The 16,922-nt window shown below is 45.9% G+C and overlaps 1 protein-coding gene across 5 annotated transcripts in view; it reads right to left on the minus strand.

Annotated features, from left to right (window-relative positions):
- Positions 1-2,057: 2,057 nt before the first annotated feature.
- TNIP1 (TNFAIP3 interacting protein 1) overlaps positions 2,058-16,922 on the minus strand; it is a 51,870-nt gene continuing 37,005 nt past the window's right edge. For all 5 annotated transcript variants that reach the window (XM_053377046.1, XM_053377043.1, XM_053377044.1 and 2 more), the window contains 11 exons: positions 14,789-14,879; positions 14,144-14,233; positions 12,695-12,760; positions 9,811-9,942; positions 9,170-9,298; positions 8,855-8,983; positions 8,410-8,535; positions 7,217-7,297; positions 4,594-4,791; positions 4,023-4,113; positions 2,058-3,214 (listed from right to left, as the gene is read on the minus strand). In XM_053377046.1, coding sequence (XP_053233021.1) covers positions 3,171-3,214; positions 4,023-4,113; positions 4,594-4,791; positions 7,217-7,297; positions 8,410-8,535; positions 8,855-8,983; positions 9,170-9,298; positions 9,811-9,942; positions 12,695-12,760; positions 14,144-14,233; positions 14,789-14,879 — 1,177 coding nt within the window. In that variant the 3' untranslated portion in view covers positions 2,058-3,170. The remainder of the gene's footprint in view (positions 3,215-4,022; positions 4,114-4,593; positions 4,792-7,216; positions 7,298-8,409; positions 8,536-8,854; positions 8,984-9,169; positions 9,299-9,810; positions 9,943-12,694; positions 12,761-14,143; positions 14,234-14,788; positions 14,880-16,922) is intronic.

A 16,922-nucleotide genomic window follows, 5' to 3' on the forward strand; every position in this document is an offset into this window, starting at 1 on the left:
ACACAACTTGGATCTTCTTCACTTTTTGCACTGTGGATCAGGGGTAGCTAACCAGTGGCTGAACTACAACTCCCATCATCCCTGACCATTGCCCATATTGGTTGGTGCTAATGGGTCCAACATCCAGAGGCCTACTGGCTCCCCATCTATGCTGTGCAGGGAATTATTTCTTACAGATGATGACGGGAAATACCCAACGCCCTGACACTCATCCTCTTTTCATTTATGGCAATCCAAAAGGCATCTAATAAATACCACCGGATAGCACAAAGACACATTTCACTTTGACATAACACTCCAGGGACTGTAGATCACAGGGGGGGAAATCACACTTTATTAGGAATAGAATAAAATTAATATATATAATTAATATCATTTTGCCAAAACAAAATGTCTCTAACATTTATACAATAGGAAGATCGGCAAGCAAAAATACTAGGTGTTACTATTTAGAGTGATGTGTACAGTAAATTCTAATCAGGCTTTCCTTCACCTCTTTCTTTCCTATGACAGAAAGAAAAGGGGGGTTACAAGTGCCCCCGCCATAACATCTATGTTTGGGGTGGTATGCATTGATCTTGCAATGTAACATTTTGTAAATTGTTATTCTTTCCCTCTGTGAGGACAAGAAAAAAGGACCACCCTTTATGGTTACTTCCCAAGGAAAGAGTTTTCCCTGCAGAGTTTGATGGCTGACTATTTGTAAACATCCAATTCTAGTTTCAAATGAGCCCAGGCATTAACCATTTGAGCAGAGGCATACCTAAGTTCCCAGCACCCCTGGCAAGGAGCTCTATTGGCACCTCTGAAGCCAGGAGATACCATGGACCAGAAACTCAAAGAGTTTGCCTTTCACACTCCACTATTGACTTCCTTTGTGGCCATCAGGGTCAAGTCTGCTTTGCTCAGCCTCCCTACCACCACCTCCTCCACTGATCTCTCTGTTTGCCTACCTGCCTTTCTTCCACCCTCCACTCACTGTTTCCTCTTCTGCTTCCTTTTCGCTCCTCTTGCAACTCATGTCTTTCTTCCCTCCAAGCTCACACCGGGGGCCTGCTGAGGTGCCCAGAGTAGTCTGTGCACATCGTACAGCCAACCAAAACAGTGGAGTGGTGGCCCAGGGAGTGCGCCGATGGGCAGAGAGCCAGAGTAGAGGGGCACGATTTTGGTGCCACCCTGGGCCTGCACCCTTGGCGAGGGCCAACCTGGCCAACCCCTGGTACACCCCTACATTGGAGTATTCCAGTTCTTACAGCAGCATGTAACAAGCCATTTGTACCACCTCTTGCATAGCACACTTTGAAAGAAATGTTTATGACATTAGCTGGATCAGCATTTCAAAACAGTTTTTTTAAAGCAATCTGTGGTTGAAACAAGTGTAGGTTTTACAGAAATGTCAAAATAAAGGGCACCTTTGTTTCCTTAGGGATTATCATGCTGAGGAACAGTGAACAGTGGAAACCTTACTGACCAAAGTCTTTGCAGGTTTTACAGACTCTGACTCAGCCACTTTCTATACGCACTTATTTTCTTTTTCATCCTACCTATTCACCGGATGGTGCACCTTCATAATTAATTTGTCTCTTAAAAAGCAACAACCATCACTTCCCTCATTCACATTCAAAGGTCCCATCTTTCACTCATTCACATTCAAAGGTCCCTCCCATCTTAAAATGAAGCCTCTCCACTTCCACAAGCATGCTGCTGCTTTGTTGGAGAAACCAGCCTCTGTGCAAGGAGGAGATTGGGGAAGAAACAGTATTATCGAGCCAGTGCGCAGAATGCCTATAGAAAGCTGAACCCCAATTGCATCCAAGCTGTTTCATTAGACCATCAATGCTCTTTTAAGAGTAACACAGCTGACCACAACACATGCAATCGGTGGTCACACAGCTGTGATTCCTTCCGACTCATGTAAAACAGTGGTAACATCAGCAGTACCACTTATAGCAGAGTTTTTAAACTTTGATTTTATGCAACACATATTCCTCAAAAGCCTTTGCTGGTCACTACTGCCCTGCACCAGGAGTGCAACCCTTCTTCGTTGTTTTTCCCCCACTAAACTACCACATTTACAGCACAACCTTATTCTGGAGTGAATCCCACTGGCCTCAAGTGGAATTACGCCAAGGAAAGTGGATTGCAACCAAAGATTAGCTATTCTCGTTAGCACATCCAGTCCATCAGGAATCATTTAAAAACTGCCTTGCTAGATCAGACTGGAAGTCCATCTAGTCCAGCAAGCTGTCTTCAAGAGTTGAGAGAGAGAAGCTGTGCAGCAACACCTGCTAGCCTGTTTGCAGACCACATTTACATTGAGACTAATGGGTTCGATTTCATACTGTGAGATCGAAAAGAGACAGGAACAGAGTTTCAGGCTCAGGAAAACAATGCAGGAAGCTGCCGATACTAAGAGGAGGGTAAGTTAAGGTATATGTATAAACTGAGTATGTGGCGCAATACACAAACAAATACTAGTTTTAACCACGCTGAACAGCACAACTCAGTGGAAGTATAATGTTTCCTTGGGCTAAACCACTGGACTCGACATGCAAATTTTAAAAAATATATTCAGCATGGGGAAAGTATATTTTACTTCCTATACACTATACAGGGATTGGATTTCTCCTTCTCCCTATCCCCTTGCAAAAATTCAGTGTCTGTAACCTGTCCAGGCATTGGCCACAACAGCTGCTCTGCAAAAGTCATTTTGCACATAGAATGTTTCCGCTGCCACCAAATTCAGACGCCGTAAATGTAAAGCTGTCACATCACAGGGGGAATCAGCTAGATATAGGTTCTGTTGACACAGGGCTGCCGGTGTTTGCCACTGGAATCTGATAGCGGATCCATGGCAGTTGAATCCTTGAGGTCAGAAAGAGTTATTCATCCAAATGCTGAGTGAGTGAGAGGGAGACCCAGGTAGTTATTTCCAGTGGTTTTCCCCATAATACTGGGCCACTGTCACTCCTTGGCAGTATCTTCCATACGTCTTCAGAAATTCCTGCTAAAGCTGCTGTTAGCTCAAGCATCCAAGTGTACATGTATTCCATGTACACAGATAAATGTGAATAGTGTCCAGGAGCACAAGGAGGCTTTTATCTGTACATGCAGACTCACATGCGTATATCACAACTCCATTTCTTATGCTCTTGCACATGGCCATAGAGTTAGGCGGGCCTTTGGTTTTTAGGTAACCCAAGGCCTGTAGGGTCTGAAAGACAAAAACACACAAATATTACAAAAAGTGGCAGACAGGTCTTTGGTCAACAATATACTATTATGTTCAGCTCACAGAGATTTGGGCTGAACTGAATCCACCATCCCAATCCTCACCAACAGCAACTGCTGAGAACTCCATAGCCAAATGCCCAGTGGATATTTAAAATCTGGCCGATAACATTTAGTATATTTCAGCCGCATCTGCACAACACACTAAACTGTGGTTTAGTACAGGGGCCACCAGTTTTTGGTGGGTCATCAGCACAGTTACAAAATGTTGAGGGCTAGGTGAAGGGAGAGCTAGGGAGGCCCAAAGACACACACCTCTGGCTCCCTGAAACACTGAGGCGCAAGTTTTCCATGAACCTGAAGACCAGTTAGATCTCTGTGAATCACATACATCAGAAACCCACGTGACCTTACAGGCATGACAAAGATATGTAACTTCAAGCATCCCGCCTCCTTTCTTCCTATTTGTTCAGGGCCCATTTGTGTGTTCTGATAGGCAGGCAAAGGCAGCTTGATACAGTGCCCTCACAGCACACAGGGTGGCTGCCATAGAGTGAACCTCCCCAGTTTTGTGTGGCAAATTGGCATGTCATCACAAAGCTACCAATGTCAGGTGCTGGTGATGGCATGAAGGTGCCCCTGCAATGGAAATGATCCACCATGTGGAGTAGCCAAACGTTTCTGCACTGTTATCCTAGCAGATAAGAAGACCCTTCAAGGAGAGGAAGGAAAGGCAGCATTCACAATAGCTCCCGGGAATTTCACCAAAGAAATTTGAACCCCTTCCTTACCCGATTCCTTGGGGAGTTGTTTCCCACCATCTGGCGCTTGCGCGTTCTGATTTTGTGAAATAACACATGGTGGATACCAGGTATATTCTGGCTAAAGTGAGTGAGACATAAAGAAACAAGCGTAAACACGGCGCACAGCTAATGCTTGCTTCAAAATGGAAACTTTGCTTCTCCAAACTGAATGGCCCCACTGTGCAAGGAGGAGGAGGCACTGGCAATAGGCTAAGCAGAACCGTTCATTCTGGGGTGAACATGCCCTGGGCTCCTTCGAGAGAAGAACTTAGTATGAATTCTATAACTAAAGAAAGAATCAGGCCATGCAACAAAATTTTGAGCACAGATTCTGGTAGGCAAAGCCAACAATTTCAGACTTTGGAAACTAGGAGAAGCAGAGCTGCTCGTTCTGGGGATTCGCTTGCACTTGGAGTTTTGCACAGAATCTGGCACAATCCTGAGACTCTGATCTTCATTTATTTTTTAATGAGGCAATGGATGGCTTTATACTGATAGCCTCCAGTTCCCAGCTGCCTTTTTTTCACAGCCTTGATGCTTTCTGATTTAGTTAACTCACAGGAGGGAATCGGTGGTAGTTCTGAACCGGAGGACGCTCATTTGGCATTGCCGCTGGTGGGTAACGGATCTGCTGCCACTCCTCGTAACCATGATACATGTGGGGCTGGACTGGAGTGGGGCACTGGAACTGGTACATGGGGCAGACTGGGGCCACCGGTCCTGGCTGCGGCTCTGGATGAAGCCTGTCACCAGAATGCTGTAAGTGAGAAAGCAGGAGGCTGAAAATGATGCAAACACAGATAAGCCATACACAAGGCTAATGATTTACTACTGGAATATCTGGGCACCTGGAGGCAGAGGCATTATTGTTTTGGTTATCCTGTACTTTTCATCCAGGGACATTTCATCCTGGGCTGACTGAAGGAACACCATGCCCCCTTCACAGTATTTTGATCTCAGTGTTGCCAGGAGGAAAAAGTAAGAGTAGGCTGAGAAAAAGGAGTTACCTTTTAAATAAAAGCAGTGGGTAGTAAGAGAAAAATGACTCAGATCTAATCTGGACCTACATGTAGAAGCAGTTTTGATCTCCCTGGATAGGTAAACAGAAAGCCATCTACAGACAACGCTGACACTGTCAATTTAATGGGATATCATGCCCTATAGTCTGTGGGCCAGAACCAGCCCTTACCAGCTGGGGTGGATTAAAGAGGTAGATCTCTCTCCCTCCCCTCCCCCCCCCCCGGTGTGTGTGTGTGTGTGTGTGACCTAGGACCCTGGTAAAATTATCAGCCACAATGGCATTGGTAATTGGTTGCTTTCCCTAAAAGAAAAACACATCATTATGTAAAAAAATAGGTAATATCCAGTTTGGGGCTAGAAGTTTCACACCCTTCGCCCAATTAGGGTTCAATTTGACGGGAAAACATCCACAATGTATGGAAATAATTTATGGGTGCATCACGGCAAAGAGAATATCATAAGAAGAGGCCACTTGCCCATCTGGTCCAGCATCCTGCTCTCACAGTGGCCAACCCAATGCTTGTTGGAAACCCATAAGCAGGACCCCAACACAAGAGCGGTCTCCCCTCTGGCAGTTCCCAGAAACTGGAAACATTACTGCTTCCAACCATGAAAGCAGAGCATAGCCATCGTGGCTAGTAGCCACTGAAAGCTTAATTCTCCATGAATTTGTCTAATCCTCTTTTTAGGTCATCCAAGTTCGTTATTCAGATTAACTTGGGATAGAATGGACTTGTGGGTGAACACATGCAAAAGTGACCCGATTCATTCACTGATCCCTAGTACGCAGTGGCCCTAAGGAAGCTACCAAAAAATTCTACAAGTGATTGGAATCTGAGCCACGTGTCAAAGTTGGGTCGAAGAAGAAGAAGAAGAAGAAGAAGAAGAAGAAGAAGAAGAAGAAGAAGAAGAAGAAGAAGAAGAAGAATTTATTATTTACACCCCGCCCATCTGGCTGAGTTTCCCCAGCCAGTCTGGGCAGCTCCCAATCGAGTGTTAAAAACAATTCAGCATTAAATATTAAAAACTTCCCTAAACAGGTCTGCCTTCAGATGTCTTTTAAAAATAGGATAGCTGCTTATTTCCTTGACATCTGATGGGAGGGCAGGCACAACTACAGACAGGCCCTCTGTCTGGTTCCCTGTAACCTCACTTCTCGCAATGAGGGAACTGCCAGAAGGCCCTCGGTGCTGGATCTCAGTGTCCGGGCTGAACAATGGGGGTGGAGATGCTCCTTCAGGTATACAGGACTGAGGCCGTTGAAGGCTTTAAAGGTCAGCATCAACACTTTGAATTGTGCTCAGAAATGTACTGGGAGCCAATGCAGATCTCTCAGGACCGGTGTTATATGGTCCTGGTGACCACTCCCAGTCAACAGTCTAGCTGCCGCATTCTGGATTAACTGCAGCTTCTGGGTCACCTTCAAAGGTAGCCCCACGTAGAGCGCATTGCAGTAGTCCAAGCAGGAGATAACTAGAGCATGCACCACTCTGGCAAGACAGTCCATGGGCAGGTAGGGTCTCAGCCTGCGTACCAGATGGAGCTGGTAGACAGCTGCCCTGGACACAGAATTAACCTGCGCCTCCATGGACAGCTGTGAGTCCAAAATGACTCCCAGGCTGTGCACCTGGTTCTTCAGGGGCACAGTTACCCCATTCAAGACCAGGGAGTCCCCCACACCCGCCCGCCCCCTGTCCCCCCAAAACAGGACTTCTGTCTTTTCAGGATTCAACCTCAATCTGTTAGCCACCATCCATCCTCCAACCGCCTCCAGGCACTCACACAGGACCTTCACTGGTTCTGATTTAAAAGAGAGGTAGAGCTGGGTGTCATCTGCATACTGATGAACACCCAGTCCAAACCCCCTGATGATCTCTCCCAGCGGCTTCATATAGATATTAAAAAGCATGGGGGAGAGGACAGAACCCTGAGGCACCCTACAAGTCTGAACCCCAGGGGTCTGAACACTCATCCCCCAACACCACTTTTTGGACATGGCCCAGGAGAAAGGAGTGGAACCACTGTATAACAGTGCCCCCAGCTCCCAGCCCCTCTGAACAGTCCACCTAGCCCTCAGTTCAACTGGCTGTGACCTAAATTCGGTATTGCCTGAGCAGTCCTATTTTTCAGAACAGTGCTTTTCCTAGCATGGCGTTCTGTACCTGTTTGTGCTGCTTGAGCAGCTTCTTGAACTTGTCCTTCTCTTCCTTCTCTTTACGATAGTCCTCTTTAAAAATCTGCATCTGGCAGGGAGAGAGAAGGCCACAGGTAAGCGAGGAGCTAAAGGCTTCCCTGTCAACTGCACACTGGGAAGGAGGCCAGGCAAATTAAAGGAGACCATATGCAAACATTCTGCTCAAATCTGCTAGAGCTGCTGAGCTCCCTCCAAATCTGGGTGCCCTTGTGGAGCACAAAAGGCGGCACATAACACAGTTCTTTGGCTCTAGGCCTCTGCGTGGATATAAGGAGAGGTTGCCCCAGCATACTCTTACAAAGGTCCAGTGAGGTCACATGACTGAGGGAAGTAAGAGGCCATACTAGATTTCGACGGACAAGCTAGACAGCAAGAACCACTTCTGGTTGAGGGAGCAACTACCCAATCTTACTTGAACACACCTTGTCTTTGCTTACTGACATGCCTCTTCCCCCTCTCCTTCCAAAACAAATGACACAATTAACTCTTTCTCCTTAAGGATAAAGCAGGCAGCAGATGTGGAGCAGGGATGGGGAACCCGTGGCTCTCCATGACACCGCTGGACTCCCATCAGCCCCTGCCAGCATGATCAATGGGTAGGGATGATGGGTGCTGTGGCTCAGCAACACCTGGAGGGCCACAGGTTCCCCAGCCCTGCTATAGGAGCGAAGTGACTGGACTGTGGCTTGTGAACTGCATCCAGATTCTGAAGAACTTCCAGAAGACGCCTTTGCTTTGCAAGTGCTGGGTGTAAACAGGCATATGACACACAACAATCATGCCTGACTCTTTTAAGGAGGAACGGAACTGTATCCTAACACTCCTGGCTACCCTCTGGGAGAAGGCAGACAGTATTAGTGCAGCAATGCAGGATATAGCAAGGGATTCCTAGGCCTAGGAGAAGGCAATGGGAAGTAGGCTGATAAAGACAGGGGGGAAAGAGAAGTGGAAGTGCCCAAAAAGGACACTGATGTGGGGGGAGGGAACATGGGAGATGAAACTAATGGTGGATAGAAAGGGTATGTAGGAGTCTTTTGGATTTTGGAAAGCACAGGGCAGCTGGATCAGTCAGCAGGCTGGGATTTCAGAGTGGCCTAATTGTCATCCCCTTCATTGCACAGCTTCCTTTTTAAAACCAGAATGTGCTTTCTGGGTTCCTACCTGGCTGTTGGTGAGCACCAACTGCTTCTGAAGCTTATCCAGCTGCTGCTTCAGCTCCTCCTTCTCCTCATTCATCCTTTCTCTGTCACTCCGCTCCCGCTGAAAGTCCTCCTCAAAAATCTTCACCTGGCAGGGAACAAGAGGCAGTGAAGTCCTTGGTTCACAGAGATACAATCCCAATGTATGGCAAGCGCCAAGTGTCCCAACGCTGATGTCAGGAAAAGGCAATGGGCACAACCGTGTTTTGAGCCCAACTTCAAAGACGTTAACAACAACAACAACAGCAATAACAACATTGTACCCTGCGCATCTGACTGCGTTGCCCCAGCCTGGGAGGCACAAGCTTAGGAGGCAAAAGGGACACTGTGTTTTCTGGAAATAACTTTTGTGCTCATAAATGGCGTCAAACCAAGGGGAGTCCTAGCTTCATGGAAGCCTGCCATACCTGTTGCTTTAGGAGCTCATTCTGGGTCACCACCTCCTGATGCCGGACAGATGCTCCAGGTTCAATGGGGCTGTTGAAGCCCGAAGGGGAAGGAGCAGAGGCTTGAACATTCAGGGCCTCTTCTAAGGCCTGAGGGGGGTTAGGAACAGAGAGGACAGTTAAAATGGTCTTTTCTCCACAGCAGCTTAGCATCAGTAAACAATATGTTTGCAGATATTGTAAGAGATTTAAGGCTATCTTACTGACCAGGAAAGCTCATAACCTGGGGTAGGAAAAACTGGCATGGCTACAGAGAAGCAGAAATATATTACCTACCTTATTAAGCCGTAAAATCTCCTTCTCCTGGTACTCCCTTTGCCTGGTGACTGGAGCCAACTGATCCTGAAGGAATTTCACCCTCTGTTTTAGGTCTTTCACCTCACTGGCAAGTCTCTCCTTTTCTGCCTGAGAAAGACAAAGTCATAAAAGTCAAGACAGCCGTATACATTAGGACCACCTTCTTGGGAACATACTGTCACAGACCAGGTGTTGCTGTACTACAACTCCCATCAGCCCCAGAAAGCATGGTCAACGGCCAAGGGATTATGGGTGTTGTAGTTCAGCAACATCTGGAGGGCCAAAAGTTCCCCACAGCTGCCACTGACTAATTGTCTATAACTGGGTAGCCTGCTGAAATCTCAACAAATGCAAGTGGCTATAGCTTTGCCATCATAATTCAAACTGCCTGTCCATCCCTCTAACCCATGTCCTATCCTCTCTGGTCAAATATACTATCTAGCTCATCTACCTTCACACTAGACAGGCTCAGGATCCCATGCTCAGTATCTTTGGTCTCATCTTTTATAACAGGGATGCAGAACTTGTGAGTGGGACTACAACTCCCATCATCCCTGACTATTGGCCATGGTGGGTGCTGATGCATTTCCAGGGAGTGTCGGACCTCTTATCAGACTCACCTCCTCCTCTTCAATCTTGGATTTAGCCAGCAGGAGCTTACGGTCAAAATCCCTCTGCTTCTGCTCTCGTTCTGCCTCCAGCTCCCCCAGGGCTTTCTGGGAGTCAGCAAGCTTCTGCCGTAGATCTGTTATCTGCCAGGAGGGGAAGATGACATGAAACGTGAAACAAACCACAGAACAGAGCTAGAAATACTGCAAACATTTAAAAATATGCAGTATCTCTTGTCTGACTGTATGAGAATACTATAGAGCAATGAGAATAAAAATGCTGATAAAATCTCAGACAAAACACACACACACACACACACACACACCGTAGAGGCCTTGCCCTGGTATTCCAATGTTTTGAAGTCAAATTAAAAGAGATATTGAGAGGACAACCGGTTATGAATTTTTATTGGAATTAAAACCAGTTCAACTGGAAATCTATCATGAAAACATGCCCACTCAATAGGTAATGATCTCTGGTTTATTAACAGCTGCTCAGCTTGTTATAGCTAAAAGTGGGAAAAGTTCTAGGATCACAACGCGTAAGGAATGGGTAAATAAAATCTGGCATATAGCACAAGCCAAGCTAACCGAAGTAATGAGATTAAGAGATGGCAGACAACAACAATCTGATTGTTCTGGCTGACTGTCAACCGTATGTTGAGTTTGGTGCATTGATGCAGGCCAGTAAGATGGCAGACAAACATTTATCATAAAAAGCATTAAAGCCAGAGAGAAAATGTCAGTGCCGGTCGGAGCTAAACAGTATAAATTGAGAGCATTTGCAGATGATTTAGTTTTAACTTTACAAGAGCCAGACACTAGTACGAAAAGAGTCTTAGAACTAATACAAACATTTGGTCAAGTAGCAGGTTTTAAGTTGAATAAACAGAAAACGAAAGTACTGGATAAAAATTTAACAGCGGTTGAAAGGGAAAAGTTTCAGAGTGAAATGGGGTTAATGGTAGCAAAGAAGGTGAAATACCTGGGGATTAATTTGACATCTAAGAATGTGAATTTATTTAAAGATAACTATGAGAAATGCTGGTCAGAAATTAAGAAAGATCTAGAAGTATGGTCAAATTTGAGACTTTCCTTGTTAGGCCGTATTGCTGTTATTAAGATGAATGTCTTGCCTAGAATGTTGTTTTTATTTCAAACATTGCAGATTTTAGACAAAATGGATTGTTTCAAGAAGTGGCAAAAAGACATATCTAGATTTGTCTGGCAGGGCAAAAAGCCCAGAATAAAATTTAAAATACTAACTGATGCAAAAGAAAGAGGGGGGTTTGCCCTGCCGGACTTAAAGTTGTACTATGAATCAGCGGCGTTTTGCTGGCTGAAAAGCTGGCTGCTTCTTGAAAACACAGACATTTTGGATTTGGAAGGGTTTAACAACAGATTTGGCTGGCATGCATATATATGGTACGACAAGGTAAAAATTCATCAAGGTTTCAAGAACCATATTGTTAGGAAAGCATTGTATAAGGTTTGGATTCGATACAAAGATTTGTTGGAAAACAAAACCCCCAGGTGGCTGTCACCAATGGAGGCTAAGGAAGTGAAAAAACTTAATATGGAATCCAAATGGCCAAAGTACTGGGAAATTATAGAACAGGAGGAGGGAAAAGTGAAATTGCAGAGCTATGAGAAACTGAAGTCAAAAGTAAGAGACTGGCTTCATTATTATCAGATAAATGAAGTCTTCAAACAGGACAGGAAAATTGGCTTCCAGGTGGAGAGGTCAAAATTAGAAACAGAGCTATTGGAACCCAATACTAAGAACTTGTCAAGAATGTATAACCTGCTGCTGAAATGGAATACACAGGATGAGACGGTTAAATCAGCTATGATTAAATGGGCGCAAGACATTGGTCATAACATTATGTTTGCTGACTGGGAACAGTTATGGACCACCGGTATAAAGTTTACGGCATGTAATGCCTTGAGAGAGAACATTATGAAAATGATTTATAGGTGGTACATGACGCCAGTCAAGCTTGCAAAAATTTATCATATGCCCGATAATAAATGTTGGAAATGTAAGGAAACTGAAGGTACTTTCTACCACCTTTGGTGGACGTGCCCAAGGATCAAGGCATTCTGGGAAATGATTTATAATGAAATGAAAAAGGTGCTTAAATGCACGTTTGTGAAGAAACCAGAAGCCTTCCTCCTGGGCATGGTAGGCCAATTGGTGTCAAGGAAAGATAGGACGTTTTTTATGTACGCTACAACAGCAGCAAGAGTTCTTTTAGCAAAGTATTGGAAGACACAAGAACTACCCACACTGGAAGAATGGCAGACTAAGGTAATAGACTATATGGGACTGGCTGAGATGACCGGCAGAATCCGTGACCAAGGGAAAGAGACGGTGGAAGAAGATTGGAAGAAGTTTAAAATTAATCTCAAGAACTGTTGTAAAATTAATGAATGCTAAAATGTTTTGGGTAATGCAAAAAAGAATTGCAGTGATTAGTAATTGGATATGAGAAATAAGATCTAAAGAAAGTACTATATTGAAATTAGGGGATGCTGAAAAGATTGATAACAGGGATGCAGAAAGGGGAGGTATGGGGAAGTTGATGAAAGAAGGCTTAAGAAATGAAAGGTTAAGAAATTATACGTGTTTATATGTTTGTATGTCTTGTATTGTGTTGTATTGTCTTGTATTATGTGTGGAAAAAACTAATAAAAATTTATATATATAAAAAAAAAGAAAATGTCAGTGCCATAGAGAGACCCAGCTTTCCTTCTAGCAACATGCCTGTTTACATTCTTCCTCTCCGACAAGGCATATGAGAGAAACACAAAGTTCTCTGGGTGTCATATTATGTGAAATAACTGTCACCTATAAAACTTGATTTGTGCAAGGCATTTGGTACCCTGCTATTACCTTCTGCTCGTACTGCTGCTTCATGGACCGGAAATGATGATCCCACTGCTTATTTACCTCCAGCAGCTAGAAGGAAAGGCACAGAGTTATCAAAGGACAGAATCTCAATTCCCTACTGATGTAGCCAAAGCACTATATTGCCAGCGCTTTCTAGTCTGTCCAGTAACTCTCTTACAGGAATAGCCTCCTTCAGGCTCTGCATAGATTGCCAAACCTGATAGCACTCAAAGCTGGTTGACCTTGGGCCTCTCTTGAACAGCAGGAGCAGCTTTCCTGCAACAATAAATGCCTAGCAGCAGACCTGCTGCTGCTTATCGGAGGCAGGAGGAGTGGAGTGACAGTGGTAGATTTGGAGTTGAGCAGCAGCGGCACTGGACTGGCTCCACTGCTGCACCAATGCAGCCCCAACCTTGCCACCTCTTCTGGACACATGGCAGTGACGCTGCTGCCAGGATGCTACTGTTGCAGCTCCATCCCACCTGGCATCTCCAGTTAAAAAAGGTGATGCGATGTGAAAAGGGAAGATCTCAGCAGGAGACCCCAGAGAGCCATTGTCAGCAGACAATCCTGGGCTGAACAGAAAAAGGCACCTGACCCTGCTGCTAATGCAGGCTACTATTGTGGGATCACAGTTTAGACCACATGACAACATCATGGAGCAGCAGCTCACTCAATATGTCGAGGGTATGAATCAGATCTCGATGTTTCCAAGGAAAGGGGGGGGGGCAGATGTCAGGTTCCTGGAGATATGGGAGGCACTGTCTAGTCCCAACAAGAATCAGCCTGACATTTAAGACCGTCTTCAGAGGTCCTCATCAGGCTATCCCTATCTTCTCAAGTGAGGCAAGTAACTGGTAACAGGGCCTTTTGGGTTGTGGCAGAATGTAGGAAGCCAGACCAATGGTTCTCGGAGTTCAGTATAGTCTACACCAGACATAGGCAAACTCGGCCCTCCAGCTGTTTTGGGACTACAACTCCCATCATCCCGGACCATTGGTCCTGTTAGCTAGGGATGAGTTGTAGTCCCAAAACATCTGGAGGGCCAAGTTTGCCTATGCCTGGTCTACAATGACTGGTCCTCCATGCTTTCAGACAGGGGTCTCTCCTTGCCCTACCTAGAGATGCCAGGGCTTGAACCCTGCAAGATGATCCACCTCTGTGGCTCTTCCCTGGTTCATTTCCCAGGCTTCCTTGATGCTCACCTCTCGGGGGTGAGGGGTGGGAATGAAAGCACTGCTCTTTGCTCTGACACTTTCAACGTGATCCGACACTGCCCTGCCTTGTGGTTTGTGGGTTCTCCGCTTGCCGGGGCACTATTGTGACTCGCTACAGTTGTGATTTGCCTCAGGAAACTGTGCATTTAAGGGGCAGGAGATGTAACACTTAAAATAATAAATGTGCTGAGCTCTCCTCTGGCCTTAGGTCACTTGGGGCAGGCGTCCTGCTTACCTCGTTGCGTTGGTGCTCGAGGATCTTCACTTTCTTCTCACTTGACCCCAACATGCTTTTCCCTGTGGCTTTCTCCTCTGCGGCCCCCTTCTGAAATGATGGCACACAAAAAGGTCATGAGAAGAGGCTAAGCCGATCATAGCAAGCAGCTCACAATTCAAGAGCTTCTCCTTCCCAAAGCCAGCATCCAAAGAACCGGACAGTAAGGCCTATTTTCTCCCACAACAACCACGATCCAATATACATTGGAAAGGCAAATAAGAGCAATCACTATTTAACAACCAGGGTGGTTTTACTGTCATGCTTAATGCATGCATGCATGCATGTGGGGGTGGGGAGTGGGGGTGGGGAAGAGGCAGTTCTTAAGCCTTCAAGTGGCTGGAGCAGGAAGTCCAACAGCCACTCCACTCCAGTTCTGCGCTCTTGAACAGTTACCCTGCAAGATCAGGCCCAGGGTAGCGGGCCAAGATGAACAGACTATCTGGTTTTAAAACACGGCTGGGGAATCTCCAGATGTGGTTGGACTCCAGTTCTCCTCATCCCCAAGCAACATGCCATGGGTCAGGGATGATGGCAGGTGCAGTCCAACAACGTCTGGAGGGCCTCAGGTTCTCCATCTCTGTTTCAAAGGGAAAAGCATCCCACCTGTTGCTGTCCAGCACATTCTACACCTTCTGCCTTGACTCCTTCTTTGCTGCCCATCATCACCATCTTCCTGAGCTCCAGATTCTCACACCTACATTGGGAAGGAATAATATTAGCAAGATGAGCACCAGGGAAGAGAAATCATTCTTCTGGCTGGAGCTGACCAAAGACATTTTGCCAGCTGAGGCATGGCAGAGCCCCTCTGCCCCAAGGTGTGTGCCAGGGCTGCCGCTTACTGTAAACGCCATGGTGAAGCTGCTCCCAAGTCTTGAAAAGGTTCGCCACAGTGCCCAGCCATGCAGCTGCCAGCAACTGAACCTCAAATGGCATGGGAGTGTCTGGCAAAAGGGCTCACTTGTTCTGGCACACTGGCGGGAATATGTGCAGGGGGCTGCTTGCTTGGCTGCCCCTCTGCCACCTGAGACAAGTGGCTCAGTGTTACTTATGATAGGCCTGCCTTAAAAACTCTAGGTTCCTATCTTAAAGGGACTGCAAAGGGAAGCAGGAGGAGACTTGGAAAAGGCTTTCTGACCCACTTCCCTTTTAAACCTCTGAGATCAGAGCACAAAGCCAGGCCCACTTGTCAACCATGTGATGTCATAAGGATGGCATGTGATTGACAGGTGGGCAGCCCCAGCCACCTGTCCTGTTTGGCTTGCGAGGCAGATCCTGCTAAGGATGCCCTCCCTGGTTACATACGACCAGTTAAGGGTCTTTCAGTGCCAATGAGGATCTCATTACTCTAAAGTAACATAACCTTTGAAGGAACCTTTTGAAGGAAAAAAAAATGAGTCTCTTAGTTCACTTTTATGTTAACAATGGCAGTGTTCAAATCAATACAGCGTCTACATCCCCATGGAACCTGGTAAAGTTTCTTCTTACTAAGATCTGCAAGTAAATTAAAAAGAGGACAATTGCCCCTGAAGTTTGAAATGCAAGACTTCTATGTTTGTTCTGAATTTTTGCTTGGTATGGTGGCTAGATTTTACGGGGAGGTTTTCCTGGCGTCAAAGTCTTTTACATTCTAAAGCTTCCACCCCCTCAGCAACAGAATGTGACGCAGTACAAGACTTCAGGACAAGATTTCTTTCCTGAGGGCCAGCTCTGCCGTTATAGACCACAATGGAGAACAGCTCAGAGAGCGCATGGAAGTCACAATCAGGCAGGGCCTCTAGAGGGCAGCATCTCATCTAGGAAGACCAAGGGACAACTTTTTAAAAGGTCTTTTGACTGGAAATATCAAGAAGGTGAAAGCCCAGCTATTCAGAGAAGCTTGGGTCTTCCCCAGCCAAAGCAATCAGGACACCAGTGTCTGCTGTCTCTAGGGAACTGCTGGTTGGGTCTTAGAAGGCCAAAGGACTTCATGATCTTCAGGCTAGGGAAAGGTGTTTGCCTGAGCCCAGGGGTGTTCGAAGTGTGTGGAGGTGCAGGGGCATGCATGCAAACCCTGCTGCATCCATGTTCCCAAGTCCACTTGCTCCTTTTAGACCTTCATGGCTTGAAGGAGGCTGCTATGCAGGTTCGACTGAAGGCACTTAGAGGCCTCTGTGCAAACAGAGAACCAGACTTTATCAGGAATCTGTCATGTAAATACTTCTAAGTACATTCCGTAAAATGCACTTCAGACGGTTGCACTACATGGCAACTTGAGGATGGGGCTTGCTTAGACAAACACTTGCAGAGTGTTTTGGGGGATTACTTATTGGGGGGAAAGGGCAACACCAAGGTGGGCCAGCACTGGTATTAGGGTCTCTTTCCCAAGGTTCACCCTGTGCTACCCAATGCAAGGAAATTCCCCTTATCCTTCTCTGGGATTTCCCACCATTATTGTTACTTTTCAGGGAGTGGCTCCACTCCTTCTGTTCCTTACTGCAAGGTGGGTTGGACTCCCAGTGCTTGGAATGAACTATTCAGATTAACTAATTCACCAAATTATTTTTTTAAAAAATAAATTTCCGAATTACACCTGAAAGTAGTTCTGGGTCAACTGAACATGAATTAAATTTCCTTTGCAGTGAAATTTGGGAGATTTAAAAATCATTTTAATTATATATGTGTGTGCGCATGTGTTTCATTGCACATAACTCCGTAATTGTGGCCACTGCATTTGCCATTTTTACCTATCTGAAAATTG

The sequence above is a fragment of the Podarcis raffonei genome, chromosome 2, assembly GCF_027172205.1.
Source record: "Podarcis raffonei isolate rPodRaf1 chromosome 2, rPodRaf1.pri, whole genome shotgun sequence".
NCBI lineage: Eukaryota > Metazoa > Chordata > Lepidosauria > Squamata > Lacertidae > Podarcis > Podarcis raffonei.